The 25,043-nt window shown below is 45.6% G+C and overlaps 1 protein-coding gene across 2 annotated transcripts in view; it reads right to left on the bottom strand.

The window, feature by feature from the left end:
• Window positions 1-23,187, bottom strand: part of Cxadr (CXADR Ig-like cell adhesion molecule) — a 46,419-nt gene extending 23,232 nt beyond the window's left edge. The window contains exons 1-2 of one of the 2 annotated variants that reach the window (XM_051191775.1): window positions 22,998-23,187; window positions 796-962 (exon numbers count right to left, since the gene is read on the bottom strand). In XM_051191775.1, the coding sequence (XP_051047732.1) occupies window positions 796-962; window positions 22,998-23,040 (210 nt within the window). In that variant the 5' untranslated portion in view covers window positions 23,041-23,187. The remainder of the gene's footprint in view (window positions 1-795; window positions 963-22,997) is intronic. The other variant, XM_051191774.1, reaches the window with a different exon arrangement.
• Window positions 23,188-25,043: the final 1,856 nt, after the last annotated feature.

Here is a 25,043-nt window from a genome sequence, read left to right as displayed (position 1 = left end):
GTCTGTCTTCTGCCTCGGCCTCTGAGCAGGAAAATGGGAAGTGTACACCGCCACGGTCAGCTCTTATCAATCCTTGTATCACCAAACCCCCATAAAATCTTGAACTACTTTCTTACCTCTGGCCTAACAGCTTTTGAATGAAACCTGTCAGATGACATTACCACATAACATTCTAAATAAAGTGAATCCTAAGCTTGTAAGTAAGCATGTTAGGGGTTTTGTTGTTGCTCCCCACCCCCACGCCTTTTGATCATTTTGTGTGCTAGGAAAAGGAGCTTATCACTGAGAAGGAGAACCTGACTTCAACCCCAGGGGTCCACATGGCGGAAAGCTGCCTCTAACCTCCACCGGCTCACCGATACAGCACTCACAGGCGCACAGGCATACAAATAAATAAAAAGTAAAACAACAAAAAAGAGATGCCATTCCCTTCTTATTTAACTTGAGGAAATATGGAAAATAGGCTCTAGCGATAATATGGTACATCTTTCTTACAGTACATTATTATCTTCTATCTTCTTCTATCAAAGTCCCAGATACCGTGTACACTTCCGTCTGCCTCTGTTCCCTCCTTGGCCCCTCATATGCACATCCAGACTTGCAGAAGCTTCCCTTGGTCCTTGAAGTACCCTTCACTTACTTCACTCTTCACATAGCCACTATCTGCTTGGGGGTGTCAACCTCACACACCTGAGCGGCTGGGGGCTTCCTCCTACCCCACTACACCCGGTCTATGCCAAGGCACGCCCAACATCGGCACTGACGTGTGCAGTGGCCGGCACTGATCAAACTCACCACTTGGTCCACCTTCTGGTTATCAGATGGAGACAGCAGCCACTCGATGTCCAGTGGTCCCTGGTCTTCGGGACTAAGTGTAAACTTGCATGGTAGATAAGCAGTTTCTCCTTTAGCCTTTTCGATACTCTGTTCAGGAGTAGTGATGCTCAAACCTCTGCTCACATCTGTGGAAAGAAACACATACCTGGGACTAAGCTTCTGCTATTGCCCGGGCACATGGCCCTGTGACCATTCATGACAGCACGGTGATATGGAGTTTGCGTTCAGAGCAACAGAGTTCTGGGTCTGTGGTGACTTTGTATTGAGTGCACTGATACTAAGATATCCACACAATCCCCTTTCAGAGCACTGTCAACTTCCCTTCCCAGCTTGTGGGCTGAAGCCTGGAACTCATAACCCTGTCTCAGCGGACCAAGTATTGCAATTACAAAGGTGTACCACCAAATGGGCTAGAAAATTAGTTTTGCTGGAGATGAAGATGCAACTCGGTTGCCTAGCACCTACACATTCTCAGGAATGTGAACAGTTGTTTGTTTGTTTGGAGTGTCACTGAACATGCATATATCTTTAATTACAGCACATGGGAGGCAGAAGCAGGAGAATCAAAAGTTAAGTAGGCCAGCCTGAGATACATAGTAAGATCCTGGCTCAGAAACAGAAGAAAAAAAAAAGGATTTGCCATCAAAGCCAAATGTGGCAGCACATTCATGAAACCCAGCATTAGGGAAACAGGAGCATTGAGAGTTTCAGCACCCACCCCCAGAAGCACAGGCAGAGAGAACACACCACCATGGCACCATGGTAGAGCACTTGCCTAACATTTAAAAGGCTCTGTGAGTTGTGAGTTCTATTCCCAGTACCATTAAAATAATAATAATAAAAAAAAAAGGCAGAAAAGGAAGAGGAGGAGGAAGAGAGAGAGAAAGGAAGGAAGGAAGATTCAGCGGTGGTGGTGGTGGTATGGGCACAGGAGAGCTGATCCCCAACGTCTACCCCATCAGTGACCTGCTGGAGCATGTGAAGTAATCAATCGTACAGAATGACAGACAGCCACAGGGTTCCCATGACTTGGGCCATAGCAGAGTGGATATCTAAGAGGACTTTCAGTGAGGGTCCAGTATTTGATGGTGTACTAGAAACCACAGGCCTCGAACCAGACCAACAACTCATTGCAATGAACATTTGCAAGTAAAGCTGTTTGGGCAGTAATCATGTTACCTGAGATTTTTGTGACACCATAGAAGACGCTCTGTTGCTCATTTTAATCTTCTAGTTTGAAGCTTTTACTTGTATGATCCAACTTCGAATGTTTATAGCAAATACTTTTTCTCCATCTTAGCTCCCCCCTCCTTTTTTTTTAGGAAAACAAACCTCACTTTTCTCTAGGGGTTTCCTTGCTCAAGATAATTTGAAACTCTCATCTTTACTTCTCTTAAAAAATGAAGACGAAGGAGGAGGAGGGGGAGGAGAAAGAAGAAGAAGACATTAAATTTTCTCAGCATTTTGTACCTTTGCATGATTGAGAAAGCTCACAGAAGATCATGTTGATGGTTTAATGTCCACTGGGACAGTGTATGCCATCCATCCAGACAGAGCTGCCTCCCCTTGGAGCAACAGCTCCTTCCATTTCTCTGTTTGTGCGTTTCTCCATAGAATCTGATCTCCTACGGGCTTAGTAGGGGGTGACATCAAGGGCTGAAAAATACTCTTTGATGATGTCACATGACTTTGATGTTCAGTGAGACAGGGCAGCAGAGTCTTCAGAGACCCAAGGATTTAGAAATTGGAGATAAGAAAAGCAAGCAGAAGGCTGGAAGATGTTATTGCAATTAGTGTCCATGCAGAACGGGTGTCACTCTGTTTATTTATATACTCCAGCTCTGAGCACTCATAACTGGCCTCTGCAAGGAATTGTGGCTTGAATTTTGGTGCCGTTTATTTCATTAAACCCTGAAAATCCATTTAAATGAAATGATAAGATTTAATATTTGATTTCGTTTTCAAACTCTGTTTGAACCCAGAGTAATTTTGCCAGCTAATTTATCTGTTAGCTTACTGAATTATTACCAATTGACAGAGTCACTAAATGAGACCAAGTGTGTCTGTCTTTTGTTTTATACAGTTATGACTTGCATACCTTAGCCCTTGGGGGGGAAGGGAAGGATGCCTCTTCAGAGAGAGCTCTCGGTGTTGCTAGGAAACTCAAGAACTCTCTTGTGAAGATCTTGAGGTTTCAGTTCATTTTTAGCACAACACAATCATTTATGAGACTGCTTAAAATATCTTAAGCAGAATAGCATCTCCGGGTATCCGAGGGGCCTACTTACAGGCACCCACTCAATGCACATATAAAGGGAGGTAGTTTCTGCACATAGCCTAAGCATGTTGTCTACCAGCAAAGGGAAATCCAAGACAGACCACTTGGAATGGAGGAATCCCTTCTGGCAGATTTTTTCTATTTCCCTGACATTTCTAAATTTGATCTGAATATAATTCAATCTCAAATTATCTTCAGCAAATTTATAAGGTGATATTTTAAGAGACAAAGGTACTTACATGTTCCCTACCCCTAGGGAAGCTAATCATGTAATGGTAAATCGGATTTCTACCTTAAAAGGTCCCACACAGGGCAGCATTGGCAAGAAAAGCACATCAGCATTGAGGAAATGTGGCGTAATGTGGATGCTGAATCTTGATGGGTGATAATGGAAACAGGCGGTATCATGAGCGTGCCTAGAAGGAAGGACAGACAACTCACCTGAGGTGAAGAGGTGGTGCAATGAATGTGTTTTTGAAAATGAGGTAGGCATTGGACTGGATTTATTAGACATTACATAAAGGATCCCAAGGTTCCAATACCTCTTCAGCAGGGAGTCTAGAGATGCCACACGTCAGTGTCAAACCGTGTCTTAATAAACCAAATATGTAGGTAGGAAAGAGACTGAAGGCCAGCACACTTTCATGACAACGGTAAGCTGTTGCTTGATCTCAGTAGGTTTAGATGGTGGATCACCAACCTTGCTATGTGGAAAACCAGCCCCAACTCTAGAGACTTAACACAGACATCAGTGTCCATGACCCCCCGGTATTGGTAGGCTAGGACGAGAAGGGAAGGCCTGTGCTCGCTCAGGGCACTGCAGAAGCTGGTCTAGAAAGGCACTGTGGATGGTGTGGTGTGTTTGCATCTTGGGCTGTCACAGCTGCTGTTCACACACACGCCTCAGTTATTTCCTACGTGGATTGTTTGTACAAGGAAGATATTTAACAAAAGCCAAGACCAATAAAACATCAAAAACTGAGAATGTTAAGTAGTACATCCTATCTTGGAAACAACAGAGGACCTAGGAAATGGCTTTGTGCATTTTTAGGAATTGTGGCTAACTCCTACAGTGAAGATTTCTGTGTGTAAGGGCATTATCCACCCAAAAAGTTATTCCCTGAAGTACTATAAAGCAAGAAAACATCTGAAAGCAATCTCATTGTGGAAAAACAAGCAGGAGAGAGAGTTGAGTAATAAAGTCTACACAAGACAAAGGGCTACAGCAAATACACCAGGTGAAACCAGTCTCCAACAACAACAACCAAAAAAAAAAAAAAAAACCCAACCAAATTTGGTTTGCTGTGGCAAAACTGAATTTCACTCACATTAACAAAAGTATAGCTAAATACTGTTCTTTGGGTTCCGTTTCAATTATTTACCTAACCATTTGGTCAAATCACATCATTGAAAAGGTACATGGCCTTAATTAAGCTCACATGTATAGAAACTCACACTAATACAAGAATCACTTGGAGAATTAGGCTAATGAATGCTCCCACAATTTAAGTGTAAAAGTTCTGTTTTGTGACTTGGAGTTATGGCCTCTAAGGTAGAGATCTGAGCTGAGCACGGATTCTCCATCTTGTCAGGCAGAGATGAGAAGGTATCTGCCTGCAAGCCAGGGAGAGGCCCCTCACCATAAAACCAAAATGGCTGCCGCCTGGCCCTGCCTTTCTCAAGCCTGCAGATTTGTGAGAAAACCAGTTTCTTTACTTCAGCAATCCTCTCTGGTATCCTGTTTATGGTAGTAGCCCGGAGAAATGAATGCAGGTGACTGCCTCAGAGAACTCCATGGAACAGGTGTGCTATTTATTACAACAAAAACTCCCAAGTATGATGATCTAAGAAGCATAATGAGAATTCACAAACCTCATCAATGCATTGCCAGGACCATCTAAGATGGTCCCTCCAGATAAGCAGGACATAGTTTGTCCACGAAGGTATAGAGGAACTCCGTTCATTTCATTTAATTAAACTTTATTAATTTCCTGTAAGTCAGGCATCATTCAGGGGTTGTGAATGGACTTTTTGATTTAGCTGTTACAAATCCTCCAACAACGACACCAAACTGTTACTCACAGGAAATCCGGTCGATGGTCAATAGTACTGTCACCTAATTAACACTAATGTATAATGCAGAGGGACACAACAGGAGATTATAGAAGCACTGGTAGCAGAAATAATAATAATAATAAATAATGAAATACCACAGCAAAAGAATTCAGGAACAGGAAGTGTAAATACTGCTTAAGTAAAGATAACCTTTGTATATACAACAATTGAAAATGAGGAAGGCATGAGTCACCAATGGTTTTAAAGACGGGCTGGAAAACCATTTATGATGCAGCCCACTCCCTCAGTACACGACATCCTCTACCAAGTACTTACACTCAGATTCCTCCTCTGCTCCATCTCTTAGGCCAACTCCTGTTCTCCACTTCATTCAGTCACTTCTTCCAGGAAACATGCCTTTTACCCATCTATGGGCTGAACCAGGTGTCTCCTCACATTGAACCAGCTGCGGTGACAATGCCACCATAAGCATTTATCTTGCTGGTTCATGGTGGGTCCTTTCCAGTGACCACTTCACTTCTGACTTTAATTAAAGTCTTGGGCCACGAGAATCATGGCCTGGCCATCACGGCTCTTTTAGCATAGCAGATTTCCAAGTACACAGACAGAAGTCGGGAAGCATTTGCTAAGTGAGTGGCATTGACTTGTCCTTGTCCTGTCACTGAACAGGCAACACGAAGGTTTGGAAATGCATTTTCTGCTTCTGCCTATAGCCTCCAAATGAAGCCTGACCTCTAATGGCATGCTGGGCGATGTAAAAAAAAAAAAAAAAAAAAAAAAAAAAAAAAATCAAGTCGTGTGTAGAATTCAAGCAAGGGCAAGTAAGGTCTTTTTTCGTCTGGTGCTAGCAACTATGTGATCTATTTTACAGTCTGATCAATCAAGAAAGCAACCTATCAATTGTGGACGAAAGGAGGTCACAGTTCTGAGGAACTGAGGGGAAGAGGAGAATGCACTGGAACAATGTGTGCTTGGGTTAGAGAGGGGAAACAGAAGGTCCACTGCAGAGGAACGATCGTACATTTCAAACCGAGGGGGACACATACCAAGATAAGTGCAACTGGAAGGGGGTGAGAATGAGTCCTCGGCTCTCTGCTAAAGACATCAGTGACCCTCCCTTGCCTACGGTCCCCAGAAGGGATGCACTCCCTGGGGTCTGCTGTCCCTGGAAGAAATGACCCAGGAGATATAACAGGTGGACTAAGTTAGTTCACTTTCCCATCTTACTAGAGAGCATCTAATCTGTCACCTCCTCCCTGGAGCATCCCTGGTCTCCACAGGCAGTGAATGGCAACTGCTTTCTCCTCCTCTTACCCAATCCCTTCATTCTAGGTAATTGTTCGTCCTTCCCTGAAGCACATATTTTCACTCGCTTACCCGTACCTCTGAGCTACATACATTGCCGGGGGATGTGTCCCAGATCTCCCTCAATCTCTGCACATAGCAAGCAAATAAAGCTGCTAAACTGCAGTGGGAAGGAGAATTTGAACAGAGGCAGGTGAAATAAAGGGACCAGCAGACCTTGCGGGAAATGCAGGAGGCTGTGGACTTGGGAAGACCGTGAGGACACAGAGAAACAGTCAAGCGAGCCTGGTCATATGCTTAGACGCAGACAGAACACTTGTTATTTGAAGGAAACGCCGGCAAATCTGGAAAGAAGCTCACATGTATTGACTTGCTTTACATACAACCATCTAACAGTCAGAGGTGGTGTGGAGAAAACCTTTGTGGGAAGTTATTCTGGAACAGGAGGAAAGTGGCTTCTCTTTCAGGTGTCCAAGGAAATGAAGCAGTATGAAAATGAGGGCACAGGAAGGTTCTCACTCCAAAATCTAGCCTTTCCCAAAGTATTAGCACAAGAGCAAAACACCTAGGGCTTGGTGGCGGTTGTTTTAAATCTCACACAGCCTTGGCTGGCCTTGAACTCACCCACACAGCCTAGAGTGACCTTATGCTCTTAAACTTCAGATCCTCCTGCCTCCACACCTCCTAAGAACTGGGACTACAGGTATGCAGCGTCACATCCATTTACGCTTTGCTGGGGATCGAACCCAGAACTTTGCACATGCTAAAAAGTCTCTACATGCCCATCCCTTTTTCTGGACTTTCACAATTCCCTCGGTAGTCTATGACAGTCACAAACTCAGGGAAGTCTCACAAAAACCAAACCTTTTTTTTTTTTTGCTACCAAACACCTTCCATGTTTATTTAGTTTCTCAGGAAGGGGTGTTAGAATGACTTTAATGTCAACTGTCAACTGTTATAAAGAATTCACTCAGTAGTCTGCTTTTGGAGAAGTGTCAAAGCATGTGTCCCGAAGGTGGCTGGTTTTTGTTTTGTTTTCAAGACAGGCTTTCCTTGTGTTACAACACTGGCCGCCCTGGAACTTGATTGTGGACGGGACTGGCCTCGAACTCACAGAGATCCACCTGCCTCTATGGCGTGCACCACCACTTCCAGGATGGCCGCTGCTTTAAACAGGGGACAGTAATCTTGCTGAGTTAGGACACGCCATCATCCACACAGTTGAAAACACTAAGAGAAGAAACAGTGGCCGAGCTAACTGGAGACAAACCCTGACTGCTTTCCCCTGCTCACCTCCTCTCCATGGCCACCTTGCCAAAACACAACAAGGCCGATGGGGCTGATAAAGGAGATAAGCCCAAAAGAAGGGAGGGGGAGGGGGAGGGGGAGGGAGGGAGGGACCAGCCACAGAAAAGACCTGAGGAGCTATCTGCTACACCTGCCAGCGCCCAAGCCTCAAAAGGTCTGTGCAAAGATGGGAGAGAAGATACCTGAAGAAGACAGAGAATAAAGCTGATGGGAGCAATGCTGTAGAATGTGGAGATGCCAAAATGGACCATCTGTTGGTGCCCAGGCGCTGTGTGAGATGCACAATTTTCTTTTTTTTTTTTTTAACAGCTGTGTGCATCTTATGACAGCACAGATGAAAATACTAATTTTTAGTCAAGTTCTGTAACAACCAAAAATTGTTTTACTTTTTTTTTTTTTAATTAAAGCCACACAGACATCTCTCCTTGTTCTTTGGGTGAAGTTACACATGTTACTAACAGAATGTCTCCCAAGCGAGATGACATGATAATATTCTTATCTCCCAGGACTCTGAAGCTGACTCGCCTAGCCTCCCTGCCTTACAGTGTGGGAGAACTCCAAATGCAGTTTATGTCCTCCTCTCCCACCTCCACCACCAACACAGTCTCAGCTTCCTTAATGTCAGAAACCTGTTTGGACCTGAACGGGGTTTGCCCAATGTCAGGCAATCTGCACGGACAGCACCGAAATATCCCTCAGAAGAGCACACCAGTCCCCTTTTCTGGAAGATTGTTGAGCTTCGGCTTGATAATTCTGGCATTTTTTGTTTCACTTCCTGAAAGTCGGGATCTGGTTTTGAAAACTGTTACACAACATGCTCACGTGGAAGGTCAGCCATGACCCCAAACCTTCCCTTATGGAGAGAGAATCCTATGAAGACTTGTCTGGATTTTACAGTAACTTTAAAGACAAAAGGACGACTCTCTTGACTAACTGCAAGAAGTAAATCAAATGAACCAGCAACCCACACATTAAAGTGATTGATAAGGACAAGCAGGGTTTTGTAGTTTAACCACTGACACTACAGACTTGCCATTGGAGAACACATCACAGATACGTCAGGCCTGTGCTCTTATCTATGCTCTTGGGATCGATTCCTTCCTGTTTCGCCAACCTGTGCCAACCTTCTTGCCGGGAAGTTTCTCTGGGATTAGTAACGCTTAGAAGGTCACCTGACTGTCTGAGATCTTCTACCAGAGAGGAGTTGGCGGGATGGCTGCACTGGGCTGGGCTGAGTGTTGTGACACACAGAGAATCCTGCCACTTCAGAGGCTGACACTGAGTATGAGGTCGGCCTGGGTCATATCAGGGATTTCAGGCAGCACTGAGCTAAACAGAGACCTGTCCTGAGGAAGAGGAGGGAGGGGAGGAGGCAAGGCAGATAGGCAGGGGTGTGGTTAAAAGTGTTAATTGCTTCAATTAGTCCTTTATTTGTGGCTGTGGGGAAGAAGAAAGGGCTCATGGGGAAGGAGAAATGGGGGTGGGGGCGGTGTCAATTATCACTTCTATCTGCCTAGATAAGGAAGTTAACAGATAAAGTAGCAACAGTAAGAACTAGCACAGGGGTACTGTGGTATTTTATAAATAGCAGGAGTGGACAGCCCACACCGAAGAATGGAACCTACTTCAGAATTAAATGTGCTTTAAGTGTCAACCAAAAAGAAACCTTTGCTTGCCATGATCCCCTCCCCACTCCTCAGCATGACAATAGCTTAGCAGCTCAGCATCTACCTCTCATCAAGTGCAGCTGCAAACATTCACAACCTGCATCAGGGAAGCAACTTACCCAATCAACAGCCAGGGCTGCAAGGTCAGATGTGAGTTCAAATTCAGAGTTCGTTTCTAAAATTGTCCGTAAGCAATTCATAGCCTCATGGCGACTGGATGCTTTCACGTTAAGGGGAACATTAATAGTAATAGTGCCATCTGGGTATGGTGGTATATTCTTAGATCCCAGCACCTGGGAGGCTGAGGCAGGAGGATCACCATGTGTCTGGGACTAGCCTAGCCTATGTTTGTGAGTTCAAGGCCAACCTGGGCTGTGCAGTGAGACCTTGTGTTGGAAAATGAACAAATAAATTGGAATAATGCCTACATTACTGTAGCATCAAATAAAATAATGCACATAAGACTAGACTAGGGTCTGGAGACTTGGCTCCAGGTAGATGGGGAAATTTAACTTAAGAAAAGTTGGCTAGAAACAAGCCAAGCTAAGGCAAAGCATTCATAAGTAAGAAGTCTCCTTGTGATTTGTTTGGGAGCTGGGTGGTGGACTCCCCAAAGAATAAAGAACAAAAACAACCAAGGACACACATTGCGCTCTTCCAGGGGTCCAGAGTTCTGTTCCCAGAATATTTGTCAGTCGGCTTACAAATGCCTGTACTGTCACCTCCAGATATCCAATGCTTCCAAACTCTCAGGCACGTGCACTCACACATGGACACGGAGTTTTAAAAACTGTCTAAAGGATAAGCCCCAGCAAAAACTGGTGTTCTCTCGTCAATAAACAGCGGAAATAGCAGGCAATATCCTGCCATCTTAAAAAAAATGGGAATTGCAGCTTAGTTGGCAGAGCGCTTGTCGAGCATGCAGGAAGCTCTGGGTTAGATCTCCACCATGCCATAACCTGGACATGGTGGTGCATGCCTATAGTATCTGTCTTAGTCAGGGTTTCTATTGCTGCAATGAAACACCATGATCAAAAAGCAAGTTGGGGAGGAAAGACACTATTGGCCTCTGCTTCCACAGCCCTGTTTGTCGTTGGAGGAAGTCAGGACAGGAACTCACACAGGGAAGGAACCTGGAGGCGGGAACTGAGCAGAGGTCATAGAAGAGCGCTGCTTACTGGCTTGCTCTGTCTGTCTTCTTGCACAGCACAGGACCACTTGAGCAGAGAATGGCCCCACCCACGATGGGCTGGGTCCTCCCCCATCATTCACTAATTAAGAAAATGCCTTATATGTCAGATCTCACGAAGGCATTTTCTCCGTTGAGGCTCTCTCCTCTAGGACAACTCTAGTCTGTGTGTCATGTTGACATAAGACATAAGCCAGTACAATATAAAATAAATAAATTCCCTCCTATTAGGATATAGACCCCTCTGGGTCTTTTATCTACAACACTTAATAATAGGGTTTTCCAAACAGAAAGAATTCAACACTTATTGTGAAAAGATGAGACACTAAAATGTGTCTACTAGGTTTAATAGTCACTGGTTTATCTCCCACTTAGCTCCCACTTAGTCTTCAAGAAGAGGACAAAAACAGCAGATAGATTGAGACCCTGTCTGGAAAGGATGGAATGGGAAATGTTGTAGAAAACGCTTGCCAGTCCATAGGAAAAAAAGGAAACCAGAGTGAAAAGGGAATACACACAGCAGAACACTCAGACAGAAAGATGAACCCCTAAGAGAAACAAAACCCTGGACACAGGGTAAGACACCTCAAAGACTGGAAACACATAGTACAATTATGGTTAAGTTGACACTGGGGGGCAAGAAATTAAAGAAGAAAACATCTGACTCCTTCCCAGAATGCTGCCTTCTTATCTCTATCTCAAGGCCCACTGCAACACCTCAACGAAAAAGACATATTACTTCCCTCAAACGTCCACAGGAATTGAGATTGCTTGTTACAAATATTTGCTATAGAATTTAGAAATGTAAACAATCATGGAAAGGCAGGCAAGGAGCACAAAGATATAAGCACGGCTAAAAAAGGCTTGAGACCGTTACACACACACACACACACACACACACACACACACACACACACACACCCGGCCCCCTCACAAAGATCCTCTTCTTGAAAGGATGCATTCACACTTCAACTCTGAGCGGCTACTCAAGCCCTTTCCTATCTAAGCCCTATATTGTTTTCCCCTTGGTCTCTAATACGTGGCTGCTAATTTCAAATGTGTCTAACAAAACAAATGCAAATAGGTCATTCTGCATTATGGGTAAAAGCAGAGTGGTAGCCACGGTGAATTTTCATCATCTTCATGAAATGCTATGTAAGACTGCATTTTAGGAAATCTCCTTTGCCCCCCTCCTTACTCAATAAAAACCTCAGCTTCCTTCTTCTTCCCTTTTCCTCAGCACAAGCCTGGAAAGAAACTACTTGGCAAAAAGCAGTAAGAAAACATTCGAATGAAATAAGAAATGTAACAAACAAATGGACATACCAAAATCAATAAATAGTGTTCTACCTTTTGAAAGAAATCCTAAATCGGTACAGAAAACGTCAGTTACATCCTGTGACATTCCTGTCTAAACCGACTGCTTTATTCATGGTATCAATGCCTTCCCAATGTCCCAAACTGAATCCAAACTCCTCCTCATCCATTACCATGGTCACTGCAGCCTGCTTGTTTGGTGAGTCTCCCCAAATGCATCTATTTTCCCCAAGGACAGGTTGAAGACAGTAATTTTTTCACATACATTTTATGTCTGTCTTCCACGTAAAATGCACAATGTTCATAAATATCAAGTAAGGGGTGCTGACATAATTTTGTCTGCATGTAAAAACTGCTCTGATGATTTAAAGAAACTAAATAAGAAAACAAGAGAATTCACTCGCTCACTGCCAACAGAAAATCCTACGTGACGCCATAATTATTTGAAAAGGAAAAACTCACAAGAGTCCATACACAGCCATACTCCTTTAGTGTTGATGACACCCTGCTTTTGTGCATCTTCAAAGTGTTCATTCTAGGGCTGGCAATAGCAGAATTATCGATTTGCATTCTAGATCTATGTGGGCCGGTATGGTAACTGCCAGCTACGGGACAAGTGACTAATGCAAGCTGAAATGACCTATGAATAGAAACACTAACCAAATTTCAAGCCTACGTGGGAAATAAGTGTTTACTACCTCAACCAATGTTTAACTTGAACATATATGGAAATGTGTTTTATACAAACCAGGTTAATTACTCAATTAGCTTCAGCTTTTCCTTTTAGAGACGGCTGAATGAAAGTTTCTAGTGGCATAATGTAGGCAGCATTTCATTCCCATTGTACAACACTGTATGACGACGTCGTGGACAAAGTAATTAGATGCAAGCTTTGATTCCTGCAATTTTGAATGATGAATGTCCTCCTTACCCTGAGGCTATTTACTAAGAGAATAGATTCAAATGAAATCATTTTTCACAAACAAGGAGGTCTGACTGGTGGCCCATTCCTGCAGTCACAGAACTTCAGGGGCTGTGACCAGCTGCAAGAAGATCAACTCCAGCCTGGTCTACACACTGAGATGGCATCACATCAAAGAAATTTAAAAAAAAAAAAAAACAAAAACAAAAAAAAAAAAACAGGGTATAAATCCACTCTTCTACTCCAGACTCAATGCATCCAGCTTGATTTTGTTTAGTTCTTTTGTTTATTTTCTGGTGTTTCAAGACAGGATGCCTCTGTGTAAACAGCCCTAGCCATCCTGGAATTCAACTTGTAGAGCAATCTGACCTCGAACTCACAGTTATCCATTTGCTTCTGTGTCCTGAAGGTTAGGATTAAAGGATTAAAGGTAGGATTACCCACCACTACCTGGCTCTTGATTGGTTTGAACTGATCATGTTTGCAATGAACATGTAAGAAGTCTTCAATTCTTACTGCAAGGCTACTCTCATACCAAACAAGGTGAAAGTTTAGGTCTGGCCCACTTGAAAACATGGGAACTTTCCTGGTTTTCGAGTTCTAAACATCGTTTACCGGTGGTGAGTGTGCAGACAGTCATCACTCGAAGGACTTAGCATAGAAGTGAGTCATGACATTTGTCTCACTGCTTCTGGCTAGCCCGTAGGAGTCCTTGAGCGGCTCAACTTTGAGTCACAGCATCTCTGTGGTGTCTAGCAAACCTGGAAATCTCCCAGGAAAGCACACCTGTGTCTTCAGAGGCAGGTGCAACAGTATTCCTTCTTGCAATCTAAATGTCTTTCAAGTCATGGAAATGGACTTATTTCCAAAGACATCTGTATGTCCTGGCTCTGTACATGTTAGTTCACTGAAGTGTGCCAGGCCATTTTCTCCAATACTACAAACAAACACTGAACCCCGAGAATGATAACAACGTATCCCAAAAGACACTGGCATGGTTTTCCTTCCTTCCCTCATGCCAGAGCAGGAAGCAGTCTCCTCCAAGCTCTGTGTCAGTTACAATCAGCTGTAAACAGGGCTGACTCCAGTGGAGACCTTTCAGGATTACACTGTAAACTAGCTAACCCAATTCCAAATAAAAATGGGTGAGACAAGGAAAGGAGAAAGGCTCCAGAGACACGGAAAGCATCAGAGATACAATGTCACCTTCTCTGTCCTCATCATCTGCTGCTACTAAATAGAAAACCTGTTTAACTGTGTCCTCCATTAGACAGGAGTGAGGAAATGTAAATCTGCAGAAGACTATGAGTAACGGAGTCCCAGAAGAACCAAGAAGCTAGCTCCAGTTTTCTGAAGGAATCCTATCACTATGCCAAGAGGACCACCTACACTGCTCATGTTCCTCCATCTGCAATTCCATCCCAGTTTGCAGATTAAGTAGAAAAGAGAGTTGGAGAGGTTACTTGTCTTTATTTCCTAGTCTCTAGAAAACTATCTAACCCCTGAGTCTCCATGGTAGATAGATTCCTGTAATCCCTTCACAAAGGAAAGGTGAGACCTAACAAGACACTGTGAATAAGAAAAAAGAAAACATCATTCGTGCGTGTGCGTGTGTGCGTGTGTGCGAGTGTGTGTGTGTGTGTGTATACACAGATACACATGTGGCTGCAGATATATATGTCTGTGGAGGTCAAAGGACAATGGCAGGTGTCATCATTGGGTACCAACCACGTTGGCTTTTCTGAGACAGTCTCTCGGTCTGGGAGCTCACGATGTAGGCTAGGTCAGCCAAGGACATGCAGATATCCCTGTCTTCGCCTCCAGTGCTGTGATTCTAAGGACACACCACTAACTACGCCAGGCTTTTGACATGAGTTCTGGGGACCGAACTCATGCTTGTATGCCAAACACCTTTTACAGACTGTGCTCTCTCCCTCTCCGGCTTCAAGAAGAAAATCTAAATCTAAAAGCCAACCTAACAACCATTTTAGAGCAATGACTCTCAACCTTCCTAATGTTGTGACCCTTTAATACAGCTCCTCATGCTGTAATGGCCCAACCACAAAATTATTTAGTTGCTACTTCATAACTGTAATTTTGCTGCCGTCATGAACAGTAATGTAAATATCTGATATGCAACCCCAAAGGGGTGGAGAGCCACTGGTTTGAGAACTGCTCCTTTAGACTATTCGGTTTCTTTTCCTAAGGAGGGTAAGTTAGGTGCAAACCAGGAAGCCAAGGCCCTCAGGTCATTCTGGTTAGCTGCTACTTGTTTCCTGGTTTCCTCTAATAATTATTTCGGAGTTCACATCCATGACTTGCTGACCACTGAACAAACACAATCAAAACCCCTAGCTTAAGTATTTCCTCTCTTTCCTCACAAATGGATCAGTTCTCGACTGATCATGTCTTGTGTGTGGACTGGAGAAATGTGGCAACCAGCGGAGACAAAGAACAGAGTAAAAGCAGATTCCTAAAGCTTGGGCTGATATGGAAACAGACACCTCCCATTCCTGAGCACCCAGGCAGAACTGACCCAGAGCTGGCCAGGTGGTAAGATGCAACCTGGCCTTGCTCATCTCTTCCACCAACCAGCTCCGGCCTTCATGGAAATGCGCTTTCCAGTCTAGGTCCTACCCAAGCACTGGGCAGACCTTCCTGGATGTATCCAATGAATGTGACGAGTTTCAGTTTAAGCTGAGGAGGGCATATACGGTGCCTTATCTCATGAAAGAGTCAGTCTGGGAAGGAAAACAATCGTAACAAGGTGTGCCCGGTGTTAAAGGGATAGGCCTGTCACACAGGGGAAAGTTCACCTAAGCGAGGCCAGAGGTGAACATATTTCAACAAGTTTAACAGATGTTACGTTGCTGCGACCTGAACAAGCTCATGGCTTCAGGGACGCACGTCTTAGAACAGATGTGAGCGAGCGGACGAGAGAGTCAAGTCAAATACCCACATTTCTGCCTGAGGGTTTGGTGAATGAAACTGTCAGAAGGAATAGTGCTCAGTGAGGTGTGAAGTCTAAGTGCAGATGCCAGTGGGTGGTGTGATCTGATGGGCAAAGGCTGCGAGGGACTAGACACAGAGGCAGTAAACATAGGAATGGTAACCGAAACCACAAAACCTGGGAAATCTGCGCTTCCGGCACGGGCGGGGAACAACAGCATGATGCGTCAAGAAGATTAGCAAGGCAGGAAAGAGACTGATTACCAGGTAGAAAAGAAGCAACAGCCCAAGAGGGGAAAGACTGTTCACCAGGGTTTGGTTTTCATTTTTAATTTTGCAAGCATGGCTACTTTGCCTATACAGGCACCACAGACATGCAGTGCCCAGAGGCTGGAAGAGGGTGTTAAAGCCCCAGAGACTAGAGTTACAGAGGATTGTGAGCCACCATGTAAGTGCTGGGCATTGAACCTGGGTCCTCGAGAAGAGCAGCCATAGCTTTTAACCACTGAGCCATGTCTCCAGCCCCAACAAAGGTAATTCTGCTGCAAGGTTTAAGAGGCAAGGTGTGATGTGGCCACAGCGGTCTTCGGTGCGCAGGACCACTGCAGTTTCACAGAATCATGTGAAAGGATGCGATGTGAAAAGACAACGGAGTCAGTAAACGAGGGCAGCTGCTTCAAAACATCTGGTTAAGACAGGAAGGGATGAAGTGATGAAGGCTCTGGAAACATGGATTTGAAAGCAGGCAGAGGCATAAGCTCAACCCTGATGAGGTCCAGACGTAAGAGGTGAGATAGGACAGTGTCATCCCTGAGCAACCAAAGGGTTTGGGAGTTCATCTTCAGGAGGAACAATATTCAAATAATGAGACTTTTGAGATTTTCAATCTGGAGAGGGAAAAGGCACGATCTGCTGGCTTCTTTCTGTTTTGGAATTAGGGCTAAAGGGTCAATGTGCAAAGTCCAATTTCTACTCGCCACTCACGGAACACACACACAACCTATTAAAATCCAGCTTTTCTTTCGCCATGACAGACACTGTCCTTGTGGAATCCATCGACCCCAATTTCACAACCGTTCCCCGGCAGTGGAACCAGCCTCATTTCTCCATCGGACTCTAGGACAACCTCCCCATCTAGCTCTCCGGCAAGCCTTATCATGCCTGGATGCTTCTATGTTCTCATCTTGTGAGGCTTACAGGATGATGTTTCCGCCACCACCTACTTCACCTTATCTTTTTATTCGTAGTTAACATCTCTCAGCACAGATCCTCAATTCAGGACTGCTCGTCCTTGCCTCTTCTGTGATTAGTCCTTTTTTAAAAATCTCCCCACTGGTGTGTTTGTTTTTATTTTTGTTTTCACTTTCTGTCTTCTTAAGATCTTGGTCAAAGGGCTGGGTGGTGGTGGTGGCTGCAGCACACACCTTTGATCCCAGGGCTCAGGAGGCAGAGGCAGCCAGAGTTGTTGTATAGAGAAACCGTGTGCAGGTAAGGTTGTTCTTGCTGAGGACCTGGGTTCTGTTTCCAGAACCCACACAGCATCACACAATAAGTAACTACAGTTCCAGGAGACCTGATACTCTCTTTTGGCCACCCCAGATACCAGGCATGGAGGGGTATACATTCATAATTTACAGGCAAAATACTTATACACATAAAGTAAAAACAATTAAGTCTTTAAAAACAAACAGATTGGCAGCAGTGATGGCTCATGCCTTTAATGACAGGACTTTGGGGGGGGGGGGGAGGCAGGTGGTATTGAGTTCAAGGCCAAGGCCAACATCACTGAGCAGTGGGTCTACAGGGGCCATTCATGCTCAGACCAAGCCAGAAGTCCTACTGGAGCTGGCAGTCCTGTCTCCAGAATGACTGCATTGTTCCCATTCAAGAACTTTCACAACTCCTCCAGCCTCTCAGGATCATGGGTATGCAGGGCTAACTTGACCAACCTATAATTTTCTGCCAAGCTCTCAAAACAGCCTTTACATCTTTGTCCACTAAACATGGTCAGTAGTGACATCATATGGCACTTGTTAACATTTAAGGGAAAAGAAAAAAAAACCCTCAGGCCCCACCCCAGGCCATCTTATGACTCATGTACAATAAAGGTTTCAACAGCAGCACTTGTTACATACTTTATATCCACTGAACTTGTCAACCTCCAAGACACATCATGAATCCTTCATTGCAAAGCCTCACGTCTCCATTAAGACATTTTATAACTTGCAATGTCATACACTATTGCAGTGACACCCAGCACAGGGCATAGTATATAATAAGCCATAAACACATGGATGAATAGACCCTTTGATCTATTCATTAATGGAAAAGTTTACTTAGGGACTTGGACAATCTGAGGTATGCAAATAAACACTGACTGTCGAACAGTGGAATGGTAACTCAGGCAGGATTGGTAGTTTATGCATATGATCCCAGCCCTTGGGGGGAGGGGGAGCTGAGACAGTCTGCCATGAGTTCAAAGCCAGACTGGGCTACACAGAGCCAACCTGCCCTGGCAACAGAAAGAGGCTTCGAGGCTTCAAAAGAATGAAAGAAAAATAGAGATGGGAGTGGGGTAAGGAGAAAGGGAAGTAGGAAAAGAAGGAAAGAAAAGGGAAAAGGTAGTTCAGAATCCAAAGTGAGTTGAGTTGGAAATTATCTTCACATAGTATCAACCAGCTGAAGGTGGCAGTGACAGATAGGTCACCCAGGTTTAGGACAGATTGTAAAAAAGGGCTCTGTGCCAAACCGTGGCGAAGCTGGAAAGCAGTGAAGGACAAGTCGACTGGTGGGAAAGAAGCAAAGCTAGGTGTCAGGGATCTCACAGAGATACACTCACGCTCACTCCGCACACAGCCATCTTTACCTTTGCTCACCGCAGCAGATGGCTTTAGGGCAGAGTACCCAGATGGTGGTGTGGAGCCCCACTCCTAGAACCCCATAATCCCAGCTTCCGGGAAGCAGAGGCAAGAGGGTGACAACCCTGCCTACAAAACAGTACAAGTGACCTAATGAGAGAGAGCCAGAGATAATGGGAGGAGGGGGCAGGGAAGGGAGGAGGGAGCAGAGAAGGGAGGGGGAGCACGGTAGGGAGGGGGAGCAGGGAAGGGAGGGGGAGCACGGTAAGGGGGGAGCAGGGAAGGGAGGAGGGAGCAGAGAAGGGAGGGGGAGCACGGTAGGGAGGGGGAGCAGGGAAGGGAGGAGGGAGCAGGGAAGGGAGGAGGGAGCAGGGAAGGGAGAGGGAGCACGGTAGGAGGGGGAGCAGAGAAGGGAAGGGAGGGGGGAGCAGAGAAGGGAGGAGCACACCAGTGCGCTCTGGAATGACTATATCAAGCCAAGTCATAGACAATTACCTCATACTTATTTTTTTGTGGTAGGAACAGTGAAAATCTACTCAACAATTTTCAAGACTATGTTATTAACCAGGGTCACCAAGTTCAGATACATCTCTTAAAGGCATTCCTCGGATCCACGGATAACAATGCATCCTTTAACCAACATCCTCCCAATCCCTCCTCCAGGACACCTGTTCTGCACGCACAAAGCAACTGAGGTATGCTTGAGACTGTGGCTTAGCAAGTGACTGGGAACCGGGGTGTCTGAAGTTTTGCTCACGCTGGTAGAGTGAAAACCAGGGGCATCCCGTTACTTAACAAACGTTCTGAAATGCTGGCACTCAAGGCAAGCTGTTCAAGTTTCTGTCACAGATGAGGAGGAGCTCTCGAAGCCTCACCCATAGCTGAGGAGTTGGGAGAGTCAGTTACCTTCAGGGAACTGCCCTTGGTAGGTTGTCCACCCTCTAGTGCATGGTTCTACATCCCTGCACATGTGGACATGTTCCAGTGCATGGCTCCACACCCATACACATATGGACAGCAATGAAGAGACTCACTCACTGCACTGGAAAAGGACATGACATTGGGAAAACATAGCAAAGGACGGAAGTCATCTGTGAAGATTCAAAGAGCAAATGGCAGGTTCTGAAGATCAAAATGCATCACACACATGTACCAAACCCTCAAAGAACTGGCTGTTTGGGGTTTGGGTATGTTTTTGTTTTGTTGTTTTATTTTGGTTTTGTCCTAGGCTGCCCTTGAACTCATGGAGATTCATCTGCCTCTGCCTCCAGATAGCTGGGATTAAAGGTGTGCACCATTACAACCAGCTGAGTTTTTTTGTTGTTGTTGTTTGTTTTGTTTTGAAGAAAAGAAATGCTGGTTCACATCTGTTATCTCACGACTTGGGAAGTGGAGGCAGAAGAATCAGGAATTCAAAGCCCATCCTTGGGTAGAGGCCAGCCTGAGCTGCATGAGACATGCTATGAAAATGACACTTCTTCAGGTACGTGGGGTACATTCAAGAACATTAGTTTCCAACAGGGTTCTAACCCTGGAAAAAATCTTGAATTCCTCAGTGACTCAAAGACACTCAACTAAGACTATGAAATTAAAAGGCTAGTCATAAAAAGCCTTCAATATTTGACACATGGTCAAACCAACAGCAGGTTCCTCATAAGTGACAGGTGCCCAGTGTTAGACTAAGGATATTAATTAGAGGTAATCAAAGAGAAAAGTGGTCGTTTCAAAGGTATAATCTCACAGTGACATGAGCAGGGTGAACAGCAAAACCAGAACTGTTGCACATGAATTTACATGACCACTCCGTGCCTCAGTTTCTCTACTCATAGAATAGAAATGATTATATGCATACCCTCAAGTGTTGCTTGAGAGATGAAAGGAATGTGTATACAGCCCTAGAGTCAAGTGTGGTGATATACTCCTGTAAATGCAGGAGGTAGTTGGTAGAAGCTCAACCAGGGCTGCTGCTAAATTTGCTGTCTACACATCTGAGGTCCGGACAAGCTTTGGGTCTGTAAACAACAACACTAACCATTAGAAGAGTGACACCTCTAGCTGGGGATGTATGTAGCTCAGTGGGTAGAGTGCTTGAAGCCCTGACTTCCTGGAAAAAGGCAGAAGGATCACATGTTCAAGGCTATGCTCCAACATAATCAATGGGAGGCCAGATTCGGTGGCTGGGGGTGGGAGGGTGGAGGGATGGGGGACTTGCTTAATAACTGTTTAGTCAAGGGTTTAATCTTACTATTACTCCAGCTTCACTATTTCTCATAACCATTTGACTTTGGACTACACAGGCAATAAACAGACCCACCAAATCCCATCAGCAACCAGGACATAATACAAAACTCTTTAAAACTTGCAAAGACTGGAGAGGTGGTACAGGGGTTAGGAGCACTGACTGCTTAATCTTATAAAGGACTTCGATTCACTTCTCAGAGCCCACATGGTAGATCACACCTGTCTGTAACTCCAGTTCCAGGGATTCTGACGCCCTCACACAGACATGCATGCAGGTAAATCTCCAATGAACATTACATAAAATTATTTTTTAAAACAACTTTCAAAGACAAGTCTATATAGTACTTGCAGTATTTAATAAGTAAAGCTTATCTTGCAAATACTAGTCAATTGTCTTAGCAATGAATAGACTTCTCACCATTGCATCTAAGAGCCAACACTCAAAGCCATACATCAATTAGTTTCTGATTGGGATTTTGGTTTGGGGAGGATGACTGGGGAATTCCTGAATTCTTAAGCAGAAAAACTGGCATGAAAATAGTTGTCCAGTTTAGAAGAAAACAACTGTCCTTTAATGATTTATTTACTACACCCTAACACCCATCGTATGAAATGAACAGCTAAGTATATTAAAACAGCCTTAAGGGGGTGCCTATCAAAGAGGTATTTCAGAAGAAAAAAAAATACCCCAATCCTTCACCAAAAAATAGATATAAAAAAGAAACTGTCTCCTACAGTTTCTGCTTTGGACTTGGTCTAAACAATATTTCTTCCAGGGAACTCAACCTCGAGTACTCAACTTTAGTTTGTTTTACAAAACAAAGGTGTGTGGGATACACTGAGCAGAATGGTTCAATGGCCCTTCATGTTTCCCACAAGATTTAATTTCCACATTTCAGACAAGCCTAGAAGATCTGTATCAAAAAATGTGGCGATGGGGAGGTAGCCTCGGATCCACAGATTAGACGTTTTAATAGACTGGTGACCCCATGAGTAATGTTCACAGCTGTGGCATCCAACAATGGAATTAACATTTCGACAGGAAGCAGAGAGCCATCCCAACAGACAGCCTGAGCTGCCACCATCAAAATCATCTTTGGTGACTACACTGAGTGTGCGAGCCTCCTAGAGTTGAACGTGCCGATTCTTTTTATGATTCAGTTGGTTTTAAAATGCTAAGTATAGTCAATGAGATCAACTAGTTAAAAAACAGGAACAGATCAATTTCTAAGTGTCCGAATATTTGTGCGTCCTGGAGTCCAGGCATTTTTTAAAATGCCGTTTTTTCCTTCTACTGGAAAAAGGCTCTGCAGCCGAAGGATGAACTAGACGATTCCTAACATCACACAACTCACCACCTGAACGTCGTCTTAAAAAAAAAAAAAAATCAACATTACAAATCCGGGCTAACTCCACCCCAACACTGACTTCAGACCGTCGGCTCCCCAACACCCGGTCTAGGGTTGGCTCGGTCGAGCTGCCAGTTCTTTTTGAGACCAAAATCCAGTCGGCTAGCGTAGCTTGGGTGCTCCTTTCCTAGAAGTAGGCAGGACGATTGACACCAAAAGGCTCAGTCTTCTCTCAATAATGGCGTTTGTAATTCAGCCTCCCCGCCTGGACTATCCGATACCTAAAAACTCGCAGACCGGAGGCTGGAAATCGGGGAATGCTGGAGGACACAACAGCCCAGGCAGACGCGGGAAACAGACAAGGGCAGATAAAGCAAAGTGGTCCCCCAGGGTAACCTGGCCTGGAGGCGCGCCCAGCACGCCGCTTCGTGAGCCCCGGCGGCCACCCCAAACGTGCGATCTGGTCCCCGCTCCGCAGCCGCCCCGACGCCCCACGCCCCCTGCGCGGCTCCCGGGGCAGATGCACTCTCCCGGCTGGCGCGCGCGGCCGGGCCAGATCACCCCGGTCGCATGGGTGCCCACCCGCCACCACCAGAGCAGCGCCCCAAATTGAGCCGCCCCCTCCCCCCACGCCCCATTGTTCCCGGGAGGCCGCGGGCTGCGAGCGCTAGGGACCGGGGACAGTGGGATGCCCCACTCACCCGCAACCCCGCACAGGAGCACGAAGCACAGCAGGAGCGCCATGGTGGCTGCACGGTCGTAGCTTGCAGGTGAAGGATCCCTAGCTGGGGACCTCGGTTTTCCAGAGCCTGGTACAGTCCCGACTAGCTCCCGGTGGTGGCAGCAGCGAAGGCACCTCTGCGCCCCGCCCCAGCTCGGCAGGTGAACGCGTCACTTCCGGCAGCAGCCTGGAGCCCCTTTGGCAAAAGCCCGCAGTGTTGGCGCCCTGGGGTTGCCATGGAAACTGGGCGCAGCGCGCGTCCCCCCCCCCCCCCCAGGGTACCTTCCAGTTCCCGCCGGCTAGCGCCCTACACCTGCTTAGGCGCACTGGGAGCCACCTCCAGCTCCCCCAAGCCTTCTTCCCTTGGTTAAATTGCTGCTTTGTGAACTAGGGGCCAGCCTGCCAGTCTCACCGCTGAAACTGCAGTCACGCCCTCCTCCGGGGACGGCTCCAGGCCAGAATCGCTCCCTCTCCCTAGACCCTGGGCCAGCCTCCTACGCGCCACCCACCCCACAGCGCCCGCCGGATTCCGCGGTCTGGGGTGCGGACCTCCCGCCACCCGTGTGCCCTTCGGCGATCCGACAGCTCCGCGAATCTGTCGCCTTCTTTTTGAATGATAGGTTCCCAGTGAAGGCTCGGGAGAGGCTTTTCTTCCGCTCCTGTATACACTGGAACCGTAAAATGCGGCTCCAGATTTAGCAAATACTTTGGGCTTTTCTCCTGCTTGCGTGTATGAGTCAACCCGGCCCTGAAATTACCCCACAAGGACAAGGGAGCTAGCTCTAAAAGTGGGTCTAAATGCATTAGGTGGGGTGAACTGGAGGTTCCTTGGGAATTAGGGATTTGAACAGTCTCAGCAATCTGCCCTGTGGCTCTCCCATGCTATTGTCCTCAGGCTTGTCCTCCCTGCTTATTCTTGGTTGCTCTTGCCAGATAACATTTATTTTTAACTGTAGAGATGTGGAATTTCACAAGAGCCCCGTATCAGGAGACAGAAAATAGAAACCACCAGGGCAATGGCTAAGACTTGGGGGGGGGGGGTTGGGTGGGCAAAGTGAGAGAGAAATCGTGCATGGAAAAATGCTTGGCACCCCGCAGAGCACATGGGAACTGCTCAGCAGGTAGCCGCTAATAAAGAATGTTGGGAATGGCTTGTTTATTGAACCAGAAGGGAAAACAAACAGGTGCGAAGGTGTGAATAAGGGTAGTCTCATTTGGCTTATATCTTTAAGTGCTTAGTCACCAGGGCGTGGCAATATTTGAAAGGATTAGAAGGATTAGGAGCTGCAGCCTTTTGGAGTAGGTGTGGCCTTGTTAGAGGAAGTGTGTCACTGGGGGCTGGCCTTGAGGTTTCAAAAGGCACAGATAATCATTTTCTCCCTGGCCTCTCCCCTTTTACCCCTGTCCCCTCTCCCCACACCCCTCTCTCTTCTCCCCTGTCTTGCCTTATAAATCAGCATGTAGTTGTCAGCTACACCTGCCATGGCCCCTGCAGTGATGATATTGAATTAACCCTCTCAAACTCTTTTCTATGAGTTACCTTGGTCATAGAATAATGATTAACATAGATGTATAACCAGACTTAAGTCTAAAAAAGCTCCTTCAGGGGGAAAAAGGGTGTAGTCCAGGGGGAGGTACACTACGAAACTAAAAAGCTCAAAGAGTTTGCTAATTTGTTCAAGCAGAAGTCTGGAGAATATATGTAGGGATAGGTTTTAAGTGTGTAAGATCAAGATGGAAAGACCATAAAGCTGGAGCAGGCTGCGTTTATTGATATGAGCCCTCTGAATTTGGACTCTAGGAAGCTCGAACAGTTAACAAAGGTGTCAAAAGTCTGAATAGTTAGCTAAAGCATTTGTCAAAAGATGGCCTCTGGAAATGAGTTGGAGATGTCTGATATCCCTTGGCTTGGTGATGATGAAGGATTTTAAGGCTCGGTGGACTGCATGAGCCTAATCCTCCACATTGGGAAGGTTCAGAAGATATGCCTTTCAGGAATTCTGTAAGGTGCAAAATTGGGAGAAAG

The sequence above is a fragment of the Phodopus roborovskii genome, unplaced genomic scaffold (genome assembly GCF_943737965.1).
Source record: "Phodopus roborovskii unplaced genomic scaffold, PHOROB, whole genome shotgun sequence".
Lineage (NCBI taxonomy): Eukaryota > Metazoa > Chordata > Mammalia > Rodentia > Cricetidae > Phodopus > Phodopus roborovskii.
This window is presented reverse-complemented; position numbering and strand designations above follow the sequence as displayed.